The sequence below is a fragment of the Motacilla alba genome, chromosome 24, assembly GCF_015832195.1.
Source record: "Motacilla alba alba isolate MOTALB_02 chromosome 24, Motacilla_alba_V1.0_pri, whole genome shotgun sequence".
NCBI lineage: Eukaryota > Metazoa > Chordata > Aves > Passeriformes > Motacillidae > Motacilla > Motacilla alba.
In genome coordinates, this window is record NC_052039.1 from 4,962,249 (window position 1) to 4,983,789 (window position 21,541).

General features: G+C 48.9%; 1 protein-coding gene across 5 annotated transcripts in view; it reads right to left on the bottom strand.

The window, feature by feature from the left end:
• The window catches only part of ARHGEF12 (Rho guanine nucleotide exchange factor 12), an 81,371-nt gene that overhangs the window by 28,832 nt on the left and 30,998 nt on the right, over positions 1-21,541 (bottom strand). For 3 of the 5 annotated variants that reach the window (XM_038161400.1, XM_038161398.1, XM_038161399.1), the window contains exons 2-9: positions 14,540-14,563; positions 13,755-13,843; positions 4,701-4,799; positions 3,111-3,160; positions 2,311-2,368; positions 1,553-1,731; positions 439-516; positions 170-289 (exon numbers count right to left, since the gene is read on the bottom strand). In XM_038161400.1, the coding sequence (XP_038017328.1) occupies positions 170-289; positions 439-516; positions 1,553-1,731; positions 2,311-2,368; positions 3,111-3,149 (474 nt within the window). In that variant the 5' untranslated portion in view covers positions 3,150-3,160; positions 4,701-4,799; positions 13,755-13,843; positions 14,540-14,563. Of the gene's footprint in view, positions 1-169; positions 290-438; positions 517-1,552; positions 1,732-2,310; positions 2,369-3,110; positions 3,161-4,700; positions 4,800-12,254; positions 12,312-13,754; positions 13,844-14,539; positions 14,564-21,541 lie in introns of all 5 variants that reach the window. The other 2 variants (XM_038161397.1, XM_038161401.1) reach the window with 1 other exon arrangement.

The following is a 21,541-nucleotide window of genomic DNA, read 5'->3' on the forward strand; positions in this document are numbered from 1 at the left end:
TGTGCAGAGCTCAGCATCCCCTGATGTGAACCCAGCCCCACACACTAAAGCAGCACAGAGTGTGAAAATACAAAACCTAAAACCTGAGGCATCACCTAGAACGCCACCAACTCCCCAGGTGCTCCCCCTGCCCGGGAGCACCCCCCAGAGCAGGATGAGCCCGTGTCACCTGGGTGCAGCCCGTGGCCTTGGAGAGCTGCTCCTGCAGCTGAGGAATGTGTTTCTTTGCCTCCTGGATCTCCTTGAGCAGGCGGGTGGAGGGGGCTCGGCTGTACTCCTCCTGCAGGACCTGCAAATAATTATTTGTGTCTTTTAAAGGAACACCTGCACATCTGCACGCCCGAGGAGCTGCTACACAAAGTCTGTTTTACACAGCTCTGCTCATAAATCCAATTAACAGCCCCTCTTTGCAGCACTTCCCCCAGCTCTCTGCAGTACCTGCAGCCTCTCCTGCTCCTTCTGGAGCATCTTCCTCAGGATCTCCACCTTCTGGTTGTGGACAATGTTATTCTCTTCCTAGGAAGTACAGAGGGATTAAGGTTGGGTTTGCTGGGCAGAAAAATAAAATGAACGTGCACATTTTTCACCTACTTCCTACAAACAGGCTCTGAAAAGCCCTGTGAGAAGCAATTCAAGTTTCCAACCCTATCCTGTGTATTCTTTCTTAATTCTGAACAGCTGTAGCAGTATAAAAACCTGTATTTCTGTTACCTCAGACAGGACTGCATATTTTTACTTGCAAAATGCGTTTTCCTGAGTGAATAAATGTCGGGTTTCACCCCTGGATTGGGGTGACCCCAAAAGATGGAAAAGTCTCTCCTCCAACCCGTGCCCTCAAAGAAAGACTCAGCAGTCCTCTGTTGTCTGTTCTCAAGGTTGTTTGTTGTTGGTTATCTAAAAGATTCTTCTCCTGAGCTGCTGTGGCCCGTTCAGCAGCTCAGACAGAGGCACGCTGCCCTCCCAGGGGCTGGGGCCATCTTTGATATCACACATTACTGTTCCATGTTTATATTTTCCCCCAATGCCCATCACCTATATTGAATGGTGACTGTCTACTCCAAACCAATCTGTGAGTGCCAACAGCACCAAAGACATGGAGGTTAGGGAGGAGAAAGGAGGAGGACAGGGCACACCCAGATCCCTCCATCTTAGAACCCCTGACCCCCATGGACAAAACTTGGACCCCTTGGCTTAAACCCCCCTGTACAGCACCCAAAAACCCTTCCTTTCACTTTGACTACTTCTACTGCAACACCTGAACTTGTGTGGCTTGTGATTCTCCCTACAGAGTTGGTGATTTGCTCCACGGGCTCAGATCCAAACCCCACGTGTGTCTTTGGCTGCTGCCAGGGTCTCAGAGCCCCCTGCCAGCAGCTCGGGCCATGCAGGGCACCCAGAGGGATGTGCTGGGTTCCCACAAATAAATACCCACAGACAGGACAAATATCCCAATGCCAATCTGAAGTGCAAAAAAAAAAAAAAAAAAAAGAAAATTCAGGCCAAAACCACCCGAGTCCATTTCTCCTCTTGGGAAGAGAGCTGCAAAGCTTACCCCCATGAGCACTGGGCTGGTGATCCTTTCTGCATTCCCTGACGCGCCAGGCGAGTGGGGGGATGCCATGATGGGAGACATATGCCCAAAAGCTGCCAGATCCACGTCAGAATCCGCCAGGGGAATCTGGGGCGACCCTGGAGGGCGCCCCTGGACAGTGAGAGCTACATAGGAACCCGCTGTGGGGACACAAGGACAGGCACAGGTCACACACATGGGGACATTTCCCCGCTTCTCTGATTTCCCTCACCCTGGAGACACAACTCACACCATTCCTCCTCCAAACTGAACCTGAGAGCACTGAAATCTGTTTAAATTTCAGCTATTCCAAAAACTTCCATGAGAATCACCCTTATAAAAGCCAGCAATCCGATTTCCAGCCCAGCAGGTTACATTTGCAGTGCACACACACAAAATAAACCACCAGCACCTCCTTCCTCATAGAGGAAAATCCACCAGGAAGGTATTTCTGCAGTGCTTGCAGGCACCACGCAGCAATGCACACCAAGGGCCTGCCCAGCTGTGGTATTTAAGGTGGAAATAAAGCAGCCAGGCAAGGCTTGGTGGCAATTCAAACATTTAGTTCAGGAGAAGCTACAGGAGAATGTACCAGCTTCAATTCAGGACGTCAAAATCATTTCAGTTTCACTTCCCTGTTTCACACACTCCTGGATCTCAGCATTGACCTCACCCTTGGCACTTGAAACGATGCCTGTCACACTTCTGAGGTGACAAAAGAGCCACCTGCCTTTACTTACACTTGATCAGCTTGACCACCTCCAAATGGTTCGAGTGTGTTACCAGAGTCCCGTTCACCTGGCAGGGAGGAGAGAAAATTCAGTGTTTGGCCCCTGGTTTCCAAGCCATCCCACACATTCCAGAAGAACAGCAGCATCTTCTTCTCCCCCGTCTCCATTACTGCCTCTTTCAAGACATTACCAGATAAATTATTTACCCTTCCAACAGTTTATCTCAGCGAGCAGAGCTCTGCAGAAAGAAAAACTGTGCACACACCAAAAGAACTCAAGCAGGCAGATAAACAAAAAAAAAAAGGCAATCCATCTCCGCCTGGGCAGAAAAACAACAGGGTAGCTAATTTAATCCATTAATTTCAATGCCTGCTTGAAATCCCAGCTCCATCTGTGTCAGGAGCTGCTGCAGCATTTTGCAGCAATAGTTTACAGAGTCTTTTAAGTCACTGACTTGATTTCTTACTTGCTTGGGACTAAAAAAGAACACGGATGTGGGAGCAGTTAGGGGGAAAACAACAATTCAGGCAGGCTGTTTATTTACAGATCATTATTAACAACTCTGCTTCCCTTCCCTTCCCTGCCATTTCTGGTTTTATTGTATTTGTGATACTTGAGCCTGGCAGGATGCAGAATTTGTCCATAAAACTCTGAAATGAGGATCTGGAGTAGAATTCAGCCCCAGAACACTGAAGCTTAGGCCATTCCTAATGCAAACACCACAGCAGACACATCAATGCCATTATTTTCAGAGAAAGAGCTCATTTAAGACAAAGCAGCCATTCCTCTCCCCATTTCCATGTCCTTACCTTGATAATTCTGTCACCTGTCTGCACTCCAGCCCGCATGGCTGCTCCATCTGGAGAGGCAAGAAATCACTCAGTTCCCCTTTCAATACAATCATTTAGAGCAAAAATGGTTTTAAGACTTCTGTAAAACATGCAAAATACTCCTGCACTCAGCCAAGCTTCCTCTCTCAGTAAAATCTCTGGGTGTGGAGTCTAGAGCACTTTTGCTTTCACCTGGCACTGGATACAGCAGGACATGATCCCACCATGTGCCACGGAGTCATTTCCTCCCCTGGGATGCTCCAAACCCACCAGATCCCAGAATGAACCAGGCTGGAGAAGACCTTGGAGATCACCACAGAATGACCAAAGAGGTCAGCTCCAAACCCACCAGATCCCAGAATGAACCAGGCTGGAGAAGACCTTGGAGATCACCAAGTCCAACCTGTGACCTGACACCTCCTCATCAACTAAACCATGTTCCATGTCCAGTCTTGTTTTAACACCTCCAGGGATGGTGACTCCATCCCCTCCCTGGGCAGGTGACTCCAGTGCCCAATCCCTCTTTCAGTGAAGAATTTTCCCCTGATGTCCACCCTAAACTTCCCCTGGCACAACTTAAGGCTGTGTCCTCTCATTCTCTCAGTGGCTGAAGATTCAGAGGAATAAATCCACTGCTGAGCCCTGACCTTGCACATCCCTTCCCAAGCTGCAGCCACATGATCCCCCAATGTCCCAAGGAGTCATTTACTCCCCAGGGATGCAAGAGGTCAGCTCCAAACCCACCAGATCCCAGAATGAACCAGGCTGGAAAAGACCTTGGAGATCACCAATTGGGTCCAGCCTGTGACCTGCCACCTCCTCATCACCTAAACCCTGTTCCATATCCAGTCTTGTTTTAACACCCCCAGGGATGGTGTCTCCACCACCTCCCTGGGCAGGTGATTCCAGTGCCCAATCCCTCTTTCAGTGAAGAATTTTCCCCTGGTGTCCACCCTAAACTTCCCCTGGCACAGCTTAAGGCTGTGTCCTCTCGTTCTCTCAGTGCCTGAAGATTCAGAGGAATAAATCCACTGCTCAGCCCTGACCTCGCACATCCCTTCCCAAGCTGCAGCCACATGATCCCCCAATGTCCCAAGGAGTCATTTACTCCCCAGGGATGCAAGAGGTCAGCTCCAAACCCACCAGATCCCAGAATGAACCAGGCTGGAAAAGACCTTGGAGATCACCAATTGGGTCCAACCTATGACCTGCCACCTCCTCATCACCTAAACCATGTTCCATGTCCAGTCTTGTTTTAACACCCCCAGGGATGGTGACTCCATCCCCTCCCTGGGCAGGTGATTCCAGTGCCCAATCCCTCTTTCAGTGAAGAATTTTCCCCTGATGTCCACCCTAAACTTCCCCTGGCACAGCTTAAGGCTGTGTCCTCTCGTTCTGTCAGTGCCTGAAGATTCAGAGGAACAAATTCACTGCTCAGCCCTGACCTCGCACATCCCTTCCCAAGCTGCAGCCACCCCGCCTGGCAGGAGCCTGGGAGTCTTCTGCTCCAGCTCACAGCCATTTCCAGGATGGCCATGGCAAGCTGGCAGGTTTGGGGGCTGCTCTCACCTTCCTTGACAGACTGCACGAAGACGGGGTTGTCCCCGCTGACCGTCAGCCCGAAGCCGTTCTCATCCCGCTGGATCACCACACACCTCTGCACCAGGCCTGGGGACACAGGGGCACCACAGGGAGGGCAACACAGAGAGACACAAGGCAGGCATCAGTCCAAAACCTCATCCTCCCAGATAATCACACGGTTCTCAAAGGAACGGGGACAGCACGGCACAGAGGAGAGACAGGAACAGGGCGGCAGTCCAGAAATGGAGAGGGATGTCAAGACAGGTCAAGCTTATTGCTCCAGCTACACAAAACAGAGATGCAGACAGCTCTGGCACATCAGACACAACCTGAGGGAAAAGCAGCTTTTAAAGAAGAGCAGCAGTACCCACACCAATGAGCAGGATTTCTTTAGTCTGCATTAATAGTTCAGGAACACCTCACAGGTTCTACAGGCTGCTCTAAAACAGAAGCACAAATCCCTCAGAGTAATACGAGGGGGTTGGGCTAAAACAGATTTATTGATCAGGAAGGGTTCTCCCGGTTCTCAGCCAAAATCTCCTCCTGAGGCACCTTCTGCTCCAGGTGAAATGTTGCACAGAGCCAGAGCAGCAGAGGTGGAGAAGTACAAGCCACATTTAACTGTCCTGAACAGGATTTCTGCAATAAAGACCAGGCCAGGGCCCAAATCCCAGGAGATGAGTTTGAATGTGCCCCTCCTTTAATTTGCTGGGAGACATCAAAGACAGCTTGTTTTGTTTCCTGGTGTACTCAGAATAATGTGAACACAAATGCAGGGATAAATGCATTTAGTAGGGGCAGCATTTGGACCCGGTGGAATGCTGGGGATGTCTTTTGTTCCCCTGGAAATGGAACAAGGCAAAGACAAAAGCACAAGCAAGCAGCAGCTCTGGCATATTCCTTTCCAATCCCTTTCCTAGGAGCAGCTGCAGAAATCCTCCCACAACAGAGCCCTCATCCTGAAAAGTGACTTCAGGAGCTCTGGAAGGGCTGATTTCCATCACCTTTATTTCCAACAGCTTGCTCTGCTTTTCCACTTCTAAAGGCACAGCAGGCAAAATTCCTACACTGGCACCTTGAGAAAGAAACGAGAGCTGTCCCAGCTCAGATCCCAGAACTGCAGCAGCTCTGTTTGGTGTGGAGGGACCACGGGGAATTGGAAGATGCTGTCCCAGCCAGACTGGCTTTTCTGGAATGAGCTTTAAGGGATGAATGGTACCAGAGCAGGGAGTCATAGCCCTGTCTCCCAAACCACCAGGGCTCCTTTCGGTGCTCTGCAGCATGGAAATGAGCAGCCCCGAGAGCCAACACTGCCTGCCCAGCCAGCCCTGCCCTCCTCCAGCGTGGCACAGATGAAAATGGCTGCGGGAGCAGTGGAACCAGCACTCCAGGACTCCTCCAGCACCATCACATCCCAGGAATTCCCCTCCTGCCAACAAAGCAGGAGCGAAGCACGGGATGCCTGCTTTGCTTTGGGGGGTGGATGGGAAGGAAAATCCCCCCACCTTTCACCCCCTGTGCACAGGAGAAGTGAGGAAGGAGCCTCTCCCTCCTGCACCCTCCCCTTCTTTTATATGACCAAGCTTCTTGAAGTCTCACTTCCCAAGAATGCAGCCCGGGGCTGGGGTGTGGGAATTGGGGCTGTTTCAGAGGAACAGCTCCTCTGCAGCTCCCTGCCAGCCCCACAGCTCCTGAGCAAGGCACCAGACTCAGCTTTGCACTCCCGAGGACTGGCCTTGGTGAAAGGCACAGCAGAGCCCCGAGTCTGCTCTGCCCCTGGATTTCTTTCTCTCCAGAAGCAATAATCCTTGGATTTACTGATAAACTTCCTCCTGATGCCAAAGCAGTGCCCACACAACACAAGCTGACCTGGCAGAGTAGAACTGAAATTAATTCCAGTTTATTCAAGTTAAACTCTTTCAGTCCACAAGCTTCAGTTTCACCCAAGACCACCTTATACATTTAGAATGGAGAAACAACTGGAATGAGGACAACTCGACCTGAAATTAGTCCATAATTGCTTTTTCCTGTACTTGTTTTCTTCAGATAAGGGACACTTAACCCTTCTCCTAATCCAATAGGAAAGGCTGGAATGAGGTAGAGGAGATAGCACACTCGACAGAGATACACTTGATAGTGATTTTAATGAAGTTATCTGGAAGTTTTCTGGAGATAACACTGTGACCTGCAGAGCTAGATCAGCTCTGATAGCACTCCCTGCCTGAAGCAACCTTCAAGTGCTTTTCCTCTGCTCATTTTGAAATATCCCACCACGGTATCTCACTTTTTCCAGCTGAAACTCAGCGAGTATTACAAAGTCATCAGATTTTGTCATTGATAGTACTCAAAATAAAATTATTAATTATCTTAGTCCCATTTTTGCTTTCCTTAACAGTATCTTTATGTTATGAAGTGAAGAGACATCACTTAACTCTGCTTTAAAATCAGTCTCTGTTTGTGCCTGGAGTGGATTCCTAAAATTCTGGAGGAAAAATAATCAATTTTTATGTTTTCTGTCCTCATGGAGATGAAAATTCCCCCAAACTCACTCAAGCCAGGAGGACAACAAAGCAGCCAAAGCTGTGCTGGAGTTCAAGAGGTTAAAATTAAAAGTGAAAGCAGAGAGAAAAGCTGCAAGGGAAGCTGAGAGGAGCTTCAGTAGGTGGCACTCGTCCCTCTCCTTCTCCAGCCCTGCTCCAAGAGCTCTTTGGGATGGTGGAAGGACAAAGTCTGGGCTGCTCAAGGTCACTGACACCCCAGGGCCACAATGATTGTCTCCAACAGCCTGCCAGACACATCTGGGCTGCCCAACAGCTTCTCTGGGAAGCTCATTTCTCTTTTTCTCTTCCCTACATCCTATTTGGAAGTTATTGAACAATAGGGGAATTTCTTTAGCAACAAACAGAGCAGGGGTTCACTCCAAAAAGCTGACTGAGAGGATGGAGAGACCAGGATGGGCGAGGCTGGGGGCAACCTGGGCCAGTGGAAGGAACAAAATCATTTTTAAGGATTCTTCCACCCCAAACCAGCCTGGGAGTCCTGCACTGCTCTAACCATGGAATGGTTGGAACAAAAATCATTTTTTTAAGGATTCTTCCACCCCCAAGGCAGCCTGGGATTCCATGGGATGTGAATTCCATCTCCCAAGTCCAGGCCAAGCCTAGGAGCTGAGATTTGGGAACTAAAACCTCCCCTGGGGGCATGAGGCCACCATAGGAAAATGCAGTTTAACAGAGGGATTTGAAATGAATCATTCCATAAACAAAAAAAAACCAAACCCCTTGGGGTTTTGAGAGTGGCCAAATGTTTCACTTCATTTGGGAAGCTTTTTGTCCATAACATCTTGTCAGAAATGCTGCTCCACGAGGATAAACAGAACTTTTATAAAGGCAAATTTCTCTGGAAAAAAAACGGTGGCCACAACATAAAAACACAAAGCTGGTAAGGACTGCAAAATAAAAACCCCAGGGAGAGTAAATCTCAATTTCAAAACATCTCAAATCTGGGGTTTCAAAACAAAAACCAAAAAACTTATCACAAAGTTGGAGAAAATATGTGAAAGAGTTAGTGTCAAGTCCAGGCTGATATTCAGGGCAGCAATTGATGACTGCTAAATATAAAGGAAGATATTTTTGGAGAGCAATCAAGCTGTGAGGAAAAGGAAAGAGAAGCTGATGCCTCACCTGCCACCCTAAAAGGTGATTTCAGTTTTAAGTTCATTTAAGAGATGAAAATGCCACTTTGAGAAGGAGACATTTAACATCATGGGAGATCAAACTACACTCATTCTCCCTCCTGATAATCTGAATTTTGTTGAATATACATGGCTGGGTTTATGAATGAAAGAGAGAGCTGAGAGCTTTATGCCACTGTAAATTAATTTCTTTACATTAGAACAACTTCCCTCCACGACCACTCTGCCTCCCCCAGGCCTTCACACACTTCAGGAAATCCTGGCTCTTGAATTAAAAATTTCAAGAGGTGAGAACAAACAGCCACCAAAGCCACTCCTCCTCTTCCTGCTGCCATTCCAGCCCTCCCTGTTATTCCCTTTGCAGTGGCCAGCCCCCCTCCAGCCAGCAGAGAGGAAAATATCAGTGCAGTATTTCTACTTGGAGGGCTTGGAATAGTTTGGTGCCTTCCAAAGCAAACAGCAGAGCTCTGCACACATTCCAGAGAAACCTGGGAAGAGCAGACAAAAGGCAGGGCAAGGCCACGGGGAAGGAAGGATGAGTGGCAGCTGCCCCCAGGGATCCTGGGCACGGGGACAGCACCTGCAGGAAGCCTGGGGGAAGTCAGAGCTCCCATGAGGAAGTTCTGTTTGATTTGGGAAATCAGAGCTCATGTTAGGATGATCTATTTGATTTGGGAAGTCAGAGCTCCCTTTAGGAAGTTCTGTTTGATTTTGGGAAGTCAGAGCTCCCATGAGGAAATTCTGTTTGATTTGGGGAAATCAGAGCTCCCATGAGGAAGTTCTGTTTGATTTGGGGAAGTCAGAGCTCACCTTAGGATGTTCTGTTTGATTTGGGGAAATCAGAGCTCCCTTTAGGAAGTTCTGTTTGTTTTGGGGAAATCAGAGCTCATGTTAGGATGATCTATTTGATTTGGGAAGTCAGAGCTCCCTTTAGGAAGTTCTGTTTGTTTTGGGGAAGTCAGAGCTCCCATGAGGAAGTTCTGTTTGATTTTGGGAAGTCAGAGCTCCCTTTAGGATGTTCTGTTTGTTTCTGGAAGTCAGAGCTCCCATGAGGAAGTTCTGTTTGATTTGGGGAAGTCAGAGCTCACCTTAGGAAGTTCTGCTTTGGAAGTCAGAGCTCATGTTAGGAAGTTCTGTTTGATTTGGGGAAGCCAGAGCTCCCATTAGGATGTTCTGTTTGTTTCTGGAAGTCAGAGATCCCATTAGGAAGTTCTGTTTCTTTCTGAGCTCCCATTAGGAAGTTCTCTTTGTTTTTGGGAAGTCAGAGCTCCCATGAGGAAGTTCTGTTTGTTTCTGAGCTCCCATGAGGAAGTTCTGTTTGTTTTTGGGAAGTCAGAGCTCCCATTAGGAAGTTCTGTTTGTTTTTGGGAAGTCAGAGCTCCCATTAGGAAGTTGTGTTTGTTTTTGGGAAGTCAGAGCTCCCATTAGGAAGTTGTGTTTGTTTCTGGCCACTGCCAGGCTGGGGCAGAGAGATAAACCCAGAGATGTCCCAGCAAATGTCTCCTGTCATCAACCCACAGCACCTCCAGCACTCTGTGGGGAAGCAGCACCAGCAGGAATGAGCTCAGGGCTCTGGTTATCCTGGCTAAGCTGGCTTCCAACCCACAGAGCCAGCCCCAAACCCCTGCTGCTGCTGTCCCTGCTGCTCCCTGGGAGCAGAGTCAGCCCCAAACCCCTGCTCCTCTCCCTGCTGCTCCCTGGGAGGGTGGCAGCCCCAAACCCCTGCTGCTGTCCCTGCTGCTCCCTGGGAGGGTGGCAGCCCCAAACCCCTGCTGCTCCTCTCCTGCTGCTCCCTGGGAGGGTGGCAGCAGGAATGACAAGCTGCAGCAAGCCAGCTCTCCCTGAGACAGGTTTCCATCAAGGCACCCTCCAAAGGTGTTTACAGCTCCTGAAGGAACACTCTCACACCCTCAGGAACATGACTATCGTATTACTTTGCCTTTTTTTTTTTTTTTTTTTTTTTTGGTAAGGAAAAAAATAGTGAGTGATTCAAAATTCCAGGGGAAATGAAGAGATCTCACAGGAAGAACAGGACACACCTCCCCAGACTGCATCAGCTCTTCCCAACGTGCCTGTGTTGGTTTAAACCCTTCAGGGTTGGTGTTGTTTGGTTATTTTTTAGTGTTTCTTGCTCTGACAGCATCACTTTGTGTTCCAGAGGTGGGTTAAGAAGCTGGAGCACGGCCATGAACACCTGGCAGTTTTATTCCAGTGGAATGATAAAGCTGCTGATTCTGACAGAGGCACTGCATCCAAAATCCCACAGCAGGTTCAGCAGCAGCAATCTGCTGAACAGATTAAAATCACAAAGTGTCACAGACTGCTTTAAACATGAATTAAATTTAAAAAAAAATAAAACAGTAAAGAAAAAGAAAGGTAACCCATGGCTGGAGTCATGGAAATAAGTCTTGGAAATAAGAAATGCAGCCAGATTCAGCCCAAGTCCAAGGGGCTGCAGATGCTGATAGGATCCAAAAAACAACTTGTGAATCCTTGCTGCCTTCTAGATTCTAAGGTCTGAATGCAAATATCTGCAGAGACTGGAAGTGGAACAAGTCCCTAGAGCAGGGGGAGTGCCACAGCCCCAAGGGTGGCACAGCTGGCAAAGCTGAGGGGAGACACAGGCCCCTCAGGCAGGGACAGCACCAGGATGGGGGGATATTCCCATCCCAAACTTGTTACTGCCATTCAGTGCAGCCAACAAGCCCAGGAGTGCAGGGTCATCCCTCTCTCTGGGACAGAGAATGAGTTCAAATCCTTCCACTTATTTCAATGATTCACATTTTTCCATTTCTGCCAAAAGGAACCGACAGAGAACACCTACAAACAAAGCTGGAAGATGAGTCTGAGAGGGAATATGGCACAGACTTTCCTGCAAGCACAAACCCCTCTGGGAGCTGTGCCCTCCCTGCCAGGAGCACCCAGTGACACCTCCACAGGTGACAAATTTAACATTTAGAGCCACTGGCACTCTACAGGCTGAGAACTGAGCAGGATGGAAGGGCAGCTCTGGCTGAGGAAAACCCTGCTGAATGCAGAGTCCAACACCCTAAAGTCAGCTCAAAACCCTGTCCCTGCTTCTCCCCCAGGGCCTGAGGGCGGCACAGCCACCCTGGCCTGGTTCAGGGCCTGACCTTCATTCCTGGGCTGCAGAGCTTTTCCAGGATGATGAAAACCCTGCTCGGGTTAGGAGTGAATGCCTGAGTGGGTCAAACCCCTTAAAATCAGCTCAAACCTTGTCCCTGTTTCTCCCCCAGGGCCTGAGGGCAGCACAGCCACCCTGGCCTGGTTCAGGGCCTGGCCTTCAGCCCCTGGCAGAAGGAGCAGCTCAGATGGGCACTGGGGCTCAGCCCAGCAGTGACACCCCCACAGGAGCCAAATTTAAGATTTCCAGCCAGTGTCACTCTACAGGCTGAGAACTGAGCAGGATGGAAGGGCAGCTCTTGCTGCTCCTGCAGGGCCTGGGCTGCAGAGCCTCTCCAGGCTGAGGAAATGCTGAATGCTGGAGTCAAACCCTGCTGAATGCAGAGTCCAACAGCTTAAAGTCAGCTCAAAACCCTGTCCCTGCTTCTCCTCCAGGGCCTGAGGGCAGCACAGCCACGCTGGCCTGGTGGCCCTGCTCAGAAGGAGCAGCTCAATGGCCACAGGGGCCCAGCAGTGACACCTCCACAGGTGCCAAATGTAACATTTTCCAGCCACTAGCACGCTACAAGCTGAGAACTGAAGCAGGATGGAAGGGCAGTCCCTGCTGCAGAGCCAACCATGCAGATCAGGGGAAGGGGAAAAGCCTGGGATTCACAGACAGGAAAAGCAGGAGCTGCCCAGGGGTGGCTGCAGCTTTGGCTTACCATACGTCTCGGATCTACTCTCCTCAGAACTAGACTTTGTCTTCTTGGAGGAGCTATCTGCACGAGAGCAGGAGAAAAGGAGAGAGAGATATAGAAAATATGGAGACCAAACATGAGGAAAAAAATAAAAAAAAAACTTCATGAAAAAAAAAAAAAACAAAACACAGACTCGGATTTATCGGGTTAAATCGTGCAAAACACAAATAAGATGTGAACAAAACACAGGTGGAACATTTGGAATAAGGGTGAATAATACAGGGAGACACAGGTAACAGCACACAGAATCTGTTACAGGAGCTAGGACACGACCAGAGCAGCTCTCTGCAGTAACTACAGATAAAAACCAGTCCAAGCACGGAGACTCTGGCAGAGTTCCTGCCCAGAGTCAGTAACCAGCACAGGCACAGCAGCTCGGCATCCTGAATTCACCCCTTCAATAAAAGAAAAGGGTTTTCTGCAGGCTGCAGTGCAGAGGTCCCCTATCAAAGCACGGGGTCAGGTAACAGCTCTCAACTCTGGAGTGACTCCCCGCAAATTAAGATTACAGGATTCCTCAAGCCTGTTTCTGGAGAAATTAAATTCCTTCCACAAAATGAGTTCACAGCCTGAGAGCTCCCCCAACCTGAAATAACTTTACATTACCTGTCCCAAAGGACAAAGGAAAAGAAGACAAGCACTAAACCAGTTTTTTCCCCCATTAAATGGGCATTTAAAGCCCTTTCTCATTTATTTTGAGCACACTAGAATGACTCATGCAGCCAGTGGCAGAAACCATCACCGGGGTGGTTTATAAACATCAGCCTTGTGCACAAAAACCCCACATCCTACAAGCTGTGCCCCCCTTCCATCCCCCTCCCCTGTCCCCCCCAAGCCCCAGGGAAAAGCCTGAATGCACAGACAGGAAAAATGCACCTTGCATGGGGCCAGGAGGCTCAGACAGGAGCCTGGCAGGAATTTCATGAGCAGGCACTGGGGGAGTGCTCCAGAGAGAGCAGGAATCCCGTGTGCACCCTCATCTCCCTCATTTAACGAAAAGAAAAGCAGGCTAAAGAAAAGCAGGACAGCAAATCCTTTAAAATGAGGAGTTTCTCTTCAAATGCTTCACCTCGAGAAGCACAAATTCACTTTGCAAGGGGTAAAGAGGGATCAAAATCGACTAAAGAACAAAAGAAACCCCCCAAAATTAAAACCCCAGCAGGGAAACCCAGCCCTGGCTGGGCCAAGCACATCTCCAATTCCAGATTTCACCAAAGAACTCCTCACAGCTAATTACAGCCTTTGCCTCCTGACTTAGCTGAAAGTGGAAGTTGTTATAATTATTGACTGATACACTAATCCAGGTGGATGATGAGGGTGTTTAAAATCAAGCCCACATTCATTTCAATGCCCACACTGCCTCTGCACAACACCACAGCTCTGAAAACCACATTAAAATAATTTTTTAATCGACTTCCCAGTGCTTTTGTTTGGGTTTTTTCCCCTTGAATTTTGGGACTTTACCTGTGGGATCGAAGTCGTGGGTGCTGCTGCAGCGTTCAACCTTCTGCTTCTTGTCTGCTGGAGACTCTCTGCTCAGAATGCTGCCGTGTCTGGGGCACAGAAAAGCAAAATATCCTCACACCAGAGCCCACAGGAGCTGCCTGAGTGCTCACACAGCCCAACCCAGCTCTGCCTGCTCACCAGAAATTCAGATTAAAGCGTAGGCATCGAGTTCCCTTAAAAAATTTATTCCCAGGCTGAATTCAGAGGGGAAAATGATCTCCCTTGCAATCTCTGGGAGTGGATCCAAGGCTCCAGGAACAGTCTTGGTAACCTCCAGAATTGGTAACAGCAAGTGCATTCTCTTTATCACCCAGCATCAGCCCGTATTTTATCTTAAAAGCCAAATAAATTTAATGGAAAAAACCCTCCCGAAAACTTAACCCTCCCAGCAAACTTTAAATATTTCAGCATGCCAAAATTAAAGATTTAGGATCTCCCCAGAAGGGAAGCACCTGTACCAGCAGTGTCCCCTTCCTTCCCTGGCCATCTCAAATCTCAGGTAAGATGAGTCCCCAGCCATGTCACAGAGTGCAAATGGTCACCCCATGCTAAGGCCACCACCAATAAATCTATTTTTGGTACCTTATCCCCATCTGGATATTGATTTCCTCACATCTGTAATGGGTACTACAAGCTGTGTTTGTATATACATTTTAAAAACTTGTTTAAAAGCATTCCCGCTGCAAAAATGCTGCAGCATAATTTACAACATAGACAAAAAAAAGCAAATTTCAGGAACTCACCTCGAAGGTTTTTTGAGAGGAAACCTGAAAAGAAAGAAAAAAAAAAAGGTTAATAAACTTTTATTTTTCAATATTAGGTTTGATATCAGCATTAGTGCTTGAATACAGTTATTTTACACTTCTGCAGCACCTTCCCAAAAAACAATCTCTGTTTCCATGGAACTCCACGAACTTGCCATCTTTGAGGCAAGTGCAACAAAGTTGAAATTAAATTGCCTACTCCAAGTAGTATTATACACACAGATAACAAAAGCAACAACTCCAAAGCCGAAGGGAACAAAGCATATTTGTCATTTTAACCGAGGAAAACACGGCATTTATGAATCCAGGATTTTTTTTCCCCTTGAATTCCCGACAGAACAAGGTGGTGCCATCCAGCTCGAGGCCCCAAAACTTCTACCCCCATAAAACACAGCTATTTCCCTCTCAGACCTGCAAGTTCAGCTCCATTCCTACCCCATTTCTGTTTTAGATCCTTCAGCAGGAAGGCAAAACACACAAAACACACATTTAGAGCTGTGCAAGGCAAGAACGGGTAACTTAAATCACTTTTTGCTCTAAATGAAGGCTCTGCAGGAGGTTTATAGCTGATAATTTCCTTCATATATAAAATAATTATTCTTAATGCCTTTTCCCCCATTTATATACATTTTTCAATTAATGCTGGGGTGAGGGATTAGAGGGAAGAAATTCAAGCCCACACAACTCGAACACCACAGAGGTGACCAGAGCAAGAAACGACCTTTTATTTATAAATTTTATTTGATATTTTTAGATGAAACACACCGATTTGTTAATGACAAACAGTCCCCAAGTCTGGATTAGAAAAGGACACCAGGAGAGGGACTGGGATTCACAAATTCACCGGGATTCAAGCAAGAGCAGCAGCTCTGTCTCAGGGCCAGGCAGCACTGACAGAAGCAGAGCACACAGCCTCGAGCTGCACCAAGGCAAATACAGGCTGGAGATCAGGAAAAAGTTCTTTACAGAAAGGTGATAAAGTTCTGGAATGGCTGCCCGGGGAGGTGGTGCAGTCACCATCCCTGGGTGTGTTTAACACAGCCTGGATGTGGCACTGGCTGCCAGGGTTTAGCTGAGGGGTTGGGGCTGGGCTGGACTCGATGGTCTTGAAGGTCTCCTCCAACCTGGTCATTCTGTGATTCTGTGAATTCTGTAAATTCTGTAAATTCTGTAAATTCTGTAAATTCTGTTTGCTAATTCTGTAAATTCTGTGAACAGCTCCAAAGCCAGGCCCAGGTGACAGGAGCTTGGAGCCAAGGGGGGTTTGGAACCTTCTCCCAGACGGGTGAAAGGCGAGAGGGAGCAGGCTCAGGCTGGCAGCAGCAGGGGTTTCTCCCTGGAAAGGGCTGTTGGACACTGCCCCCGAGGGTCTGGAGTGCCCATCCCTGCATTGCTGTCATCCTGAGCTGAGCAATGGCCCCATCCCACAACCAAACCATTCTCCCAGAGCTTTCCAGACCGTTCCAACCAAGATTCCTCGACTGGCAGCACGAAACTCCCCTCCTGTCACCTCCTCCCCTCCGTAACTCCCCCTGGAGTGGCCCAGGCAGGAAAAGCCCTGTCCTAAAGCTCCAGCAGCTCCTTCCCCAATACCTGAAAACCCTAAGTGGCTGCACAGAGCCAGCCCGAGCCCTCTCTGGGAGCAAGAGCTGTGCCATCAAGTGTGGAAACACCCAAAACTGGCCAGCTCCCACATGCCACGGCCCTGTGCAAACATGCACTAATATGGAACTCCACAACGAGCATCTGATGACACATTAGGCAAGGGAAATTAAAATGCTGTCTGCCTGTTCCTGAAAATAATTATCCACAGCAAGACACTTGCCATCTTTCAGATAACAGCACTGAATTTAGCTGAACTACAACAGCAGCCTCCAAATTAAGGGGGTAGATAGGGCCTGTGATTGCATAAACGGCAAGAAGTTAATTAATTAAAGCAAGAAGTGGTAATCCTCCTTCCTCCTGCCCCCAAAAGCTCTATTTTAATCTTAAAAGCCTGGGAAATCCACTCTGATTCACACAAGAAACATCCTCTCCTCCTTCTGCTCTACCTGCAAAGCCCCATCTCTGTAGCATCCCATCCCCCAGTTACCGACTGCAGGCAGGGAAGGAGGACTGAACCCCAAAGGAAAGCAAACCAAAGTCATCTCAGGCCAATCTAACCCTGCCTGAACCCCGAGCAGCCAGCAGATGCAGAGCAATCGAGGGTTTCACTGAAAAGCAGAAAAGAGAAAAAAAAAAAAAGGAATCCAGGGAAAGATAGGAAAAGATGCTTAGGATGAATTACACCCATTTTTTTATCTGATGCTTTTGAACCTTTGAGCTGCATAAAAACCCTAACACCACTGGTAAGTACTTTAATGAAGCATTTTAGTGACAAACTTTATCCCACAGAGGTTCTTATCAGCACCCAGAACTGCAGGCTCTGCTGCTGCAGCATCAGGCAGAGTTTGTGAGTTCGCTGCTGAACCTCTGGGCTGCTTCAGAGCCCTTTATTATCTGTGAAACACTAATGTCCCGTTTTCCAGGTCCAGAAGTTGTGTAAAACCTTTCTGCTTATTATGCTAGGCTGGTGATTAATTATTTAGGAAGGAACTTTAAAGTTTTTGTAAACAAAGCAGCGCCGAACACACCGGAATTTTTTTTCAGTGCTTTGACGTTAGCGGTGAACATCAAATTCCTGTGAGGTGGGAGCCAAAATCCCCTGCTCCCAATCCACAGCTGTGCTCACAGCTGGATGGCACAAGGGGTCAGGATCCAGCTCTGGGGAATCCTCCTTCCTGGGAAGGGACCCCACTCCAGGGCTGTGCCCCCATCCCAGGCAGCGCTGGAGCCCCTCGGCTCAGCTTCCTGAGGTTCCTTCTGGCCCCAAGCAAGCAGGGATGGAGGCAGGGAGAGGATGGGAGCGGGGATGGAGGCAGGGAGATGTTGGGGAGCAGGGATGGAGGCAGGGACAGGATGGGAGCAGGGATGGAGGCAGGGAGAGGATGGGAGCGGGGATGGAGGCAGGGAGGGGATGGGAGCAGGGATGGAGGCAGGGAGATGTTGGGGAGCAGGGATGGAGGCAGGGAGAGGATGGGAGCGGGGATGGAGGCAGGGACAGGATGGGAGCAGGGATGGAGGCAGGGACAGGATGGGAGCAGGGATGGAGGCAGGGAGATGTTGGGGAGCAGGGATGGAGGCAGGGAGATGTTGGGGAGCAGGGATGGAGGCAGGAACACTGTGGGAGCAGGGATGGAGGCAGGGACAGGATGGGAGCAGGGATGGAGGCAGGGACACTGTGGGAGCAGGGATGAAGGCAGGGAGATGTTGGGGAGCAGGGATGGAGGCAGGGACAGGATGGGAGCAGGGATGGAGGCAGGGACAGGATGGGAGCAGGGATGGAGGCAGGGAGATGTTGGGGAGCAGGGATGGAGGCAGGAACACTGTGGGAGCAGGGATGGAGGCAGGGACAGGATGGGAGCAGGGATGGAGGCAGGGAGGGGATGGGAGCGGGGATGGAGGCAGGGACAGGATGGGAGCAGGGATGGAGGCAGGGACAGGATGGGAGCAGGGATGGAGGCAGGGAGATGTTGGGGAGCAGGGATGGAGGCAGGGAGGGGATGGGAGCAGGGATGGAGGCAGGGACAGGATGGGAGGAGGGATGGAGGCAGGGACAGGATGGGAGCAGGGATGGAGGCAGAGAGAGATTGGGAGCAGGGATGGAGGCAGGGACACTGTGGGAGCAGGGATGAAGGCAGGGACAGTCTGGGAGCAGGGATGAAGGCAGGGACACTGTGGGAGCAATGATGAAGGCAGGGACAGTCTGGGAGCAGGGATGAAGGCAGGGACACTGTGGGAGCAGGGATGGAGGCAGGGAGATGTTGGGGAGCAGGGATGGAGGCAGGGACAGGATGGGAGCAGGGACAGATTGGGAGCAGGGATGGAGGCAGAGAGAGATTGGGAGCAGGGACAGAGGCAGGGACACTGTGGGAGCAATGATGAAGGCAGGGATAGTCTGGAAGCAGGGATGAAGGCAGGGACACTGTGGGAGCAGGGATGGAGGCAGGGACAGGTTGGGAAGCAAAGAAGGAGGCAGGGACACAATGGGAGCAGGGAAGGAAGCAGCAGATCATCCCAGCACCGTCTCTGCACAACCACCACTCCCCAGCCTCTCCTTTGCTTCACAGGTATTCCCTAAAATCAATGGAGCAGGAAAAGGATGGGCTTTGTCCAGCCAGGCTGAGGTGAAGCCCTCCAGCCCCCGAAGAGCCTCCTCCTCCTGGATCTGAAATCATTCCTGGGCACTGAGCTATGAAATCACACAAGTTTCAGGTGGAATTCCTCCCTTCTCCCATTTCCCTGCCTGAACACCACCTGGAAGACATTCCTCATTTCCCAAGCACTGTGCCACTACAGCAGGAAGCAGAGTAAAAATGGATCAAATCCAATGAAAGATCACACGGGAGCTCCTGGGGGTTGATCTGTGTTTCACTGCAACTGATCTTCACTTGGAAATTGTATCAAATTTGAAAGCGGCCCTGAAAATCCCCTCGTGTGTTACAGCACCAGCACAATATAATTCAAATTAAAATATATTTCACCTCCTACTGTAAACAGCAGCAAGAGGGCAGAGCAGGGTGTGGTGAACAGCTGGAGCCTCAATTCCAAATGGAGCTGGCAAGTTTAGGCTCCGTGATAAAAACCCTGTAGACATTTTGTCTGATAACTGATGAACATCAGCACATTTTCAAACGAGTTGTTCCACTCTCCCAAACACCAGCGCCAATTAAAAGCCAAGGCAGATTTTGTTTTTAAAATGCTGGGTCCGAATAATTTGAGTCATTTAAATGCATCAAATGACTAAAAGTGTGTCCTCTTAGTCATGCTGCATTAGGAAAATCTATTTAAGTGAGGAAAATACACCTACAAGTAGTAACAGCGTGGATTAAACACTGAATTTCAGGTTAGCTCACACATATGCGCCACCAGTGCCTAATAACCACCTTGAAGCCGAGCAGAAAAAGGTGATTTAAAGACTTAATGTGTCAAAAAATAGGAGAGCAGGGAGGATTCCCAGCTTCCAGCAGTACAAAGCATTCCATTCTAGCCCGGGAGGTTGAAAATATAGCTGACCATAAATAGCACAGCATCCAGATAACCATGTTGGGGTTGTTGTTTTGTTTTTGTTTTTTTTTTTCCCTCCCCTACTAAAATATTACCAGAATTCAAGTATCTGCTATCTCCAAAGCTGATCAAAGAGAAAAATATTTAGATTCAGACAAGGGCCTCAACCTTGGAAATATTTATTCATGTGCCTAACTTTAGTTCCAGGACTGCTCACATGCCTGAAATGAAGCCTGCGTGTGTTTGCACCGTGCAAGGAGAAATTACTCCAACTTGTGCCCAGATGAGTAAGAAATGTTGTGAAACCCATGCAGAAGAGAACAGCCAAAAACTGCTTGCTCGACAGAACTGATCTTTAATTAGGAGATGAACAGTTGCAATAGAAGCTGCTTCTGTGCTTTATTAGTTTCATTTAAATAAGATGTTGCTTGTTGCAGAAAAACCCTCGGAATGAATTCTAAATTTCAAAGAAAAGCAGCCAACACAACTGATCATGCCAAATTCAGGAGGAGAAACAGTCCAGGGCTGATCATTGGTCGTTTTTAGGGACGTATTTAGAAGGAGAAAAGGAAAACCAAAGGTTCTCTCGAAGTTTCTCCAATAAAATCACCCAATTCTGGCTTTTTAAAATCTCACCCTAATTCAGGAGGGCATGAGCCAATGAGAAGCCTTTGGCCACCAGCAGCTTCACGGAATTTGGTGAAAAATTATTTTAACTCACTCAGAATTCCAGAACGGTTTGGGTTGGAAGGACCTCAGAGCTCATCCTGCCATGGCAGGGACACTTCCACTATCCCAGGCTGCTCCAAGCCCCGTCCAGCCTGGCCTGGGACACTCCCAGGGATGGCTTTTCAAGATTTTGGGAATGCTGAGCAGGTTGGTTCTCTCCTCTTGTTCACATATTCCCAAACAGATCCTGGAGAAACCAAAGCCTGCTCCTGGCTGACAGGTAAAAATCACTGAACAATTCCAGGACTATTCCTAATGCATCCAGCTCCTTCAATATCCTTCTAACTTCATTTTCAACACCCTGACTGGACCTCACTGACAGCATTCAGAGAAATTTCCCATTTTTGATCTAAAAATCTAGGAGGTTTTAAACGCTCTGAAAGCACAGTAAGCACTGACATAAATGCTATTCTGCAAAGACCTCCCAAAATTCCATCTTGGAAGAGTCAGAATGAAAGAAAAACAAGGAAGGGAATCTGTTTCCAAGGTTGCAGAGGCACAGAACCACCAGAGCAGGATTTTTAAAGCCCTGACAAAGGTTTAGCACCTACAGGACCTCTCTGTGGAGCTGAAGGCAGTTTTGTGTCCCAAGGAAAAGGGCACGGGGCAGTGGGAGAGCCGGAGGGGCTGAGCAGATCACACCTGACAGGCAGATCCAGGGAAAACACAAACGCAGCAAGTGGGAGAACACAGGCAGCACCAGCCAGGGACAGCCCTGATCCAACAATCCCCTCCATTCCCCTCAGCATGCAACAGCAGCTTGCTGCTGGGCCATCTTTTCCACGGATCAAAGCACAGGAGTTTTTCAAAACACTGAGTTTTTTCCTTAAATTAAAAAAAAATAAAAAAACAAATCCATTGCATACTGCTGGCAACAGACTGGACACAGGGAGCAGGGAAACAGGGATCCAGATGGGATTCCCGGGAGCTGCCAGAGCCCAGGGATGGGTTTTTGGGACTTGCAAGGAGGCACTGGGAGCTCGGTGTTATTTTTGTGGAGTCCGAGGCAGCGCAGCTGACACGGTGACTCATGGAGGAATCCTCCCTGGCATCACTGACCTTGCACTGCTGACAGCTCACGGACAGGAGCGCAGCCTTCCCAGAAGGAACAGGGGGAATTTAGGGAAGAGACTGGAGAGCCCACAG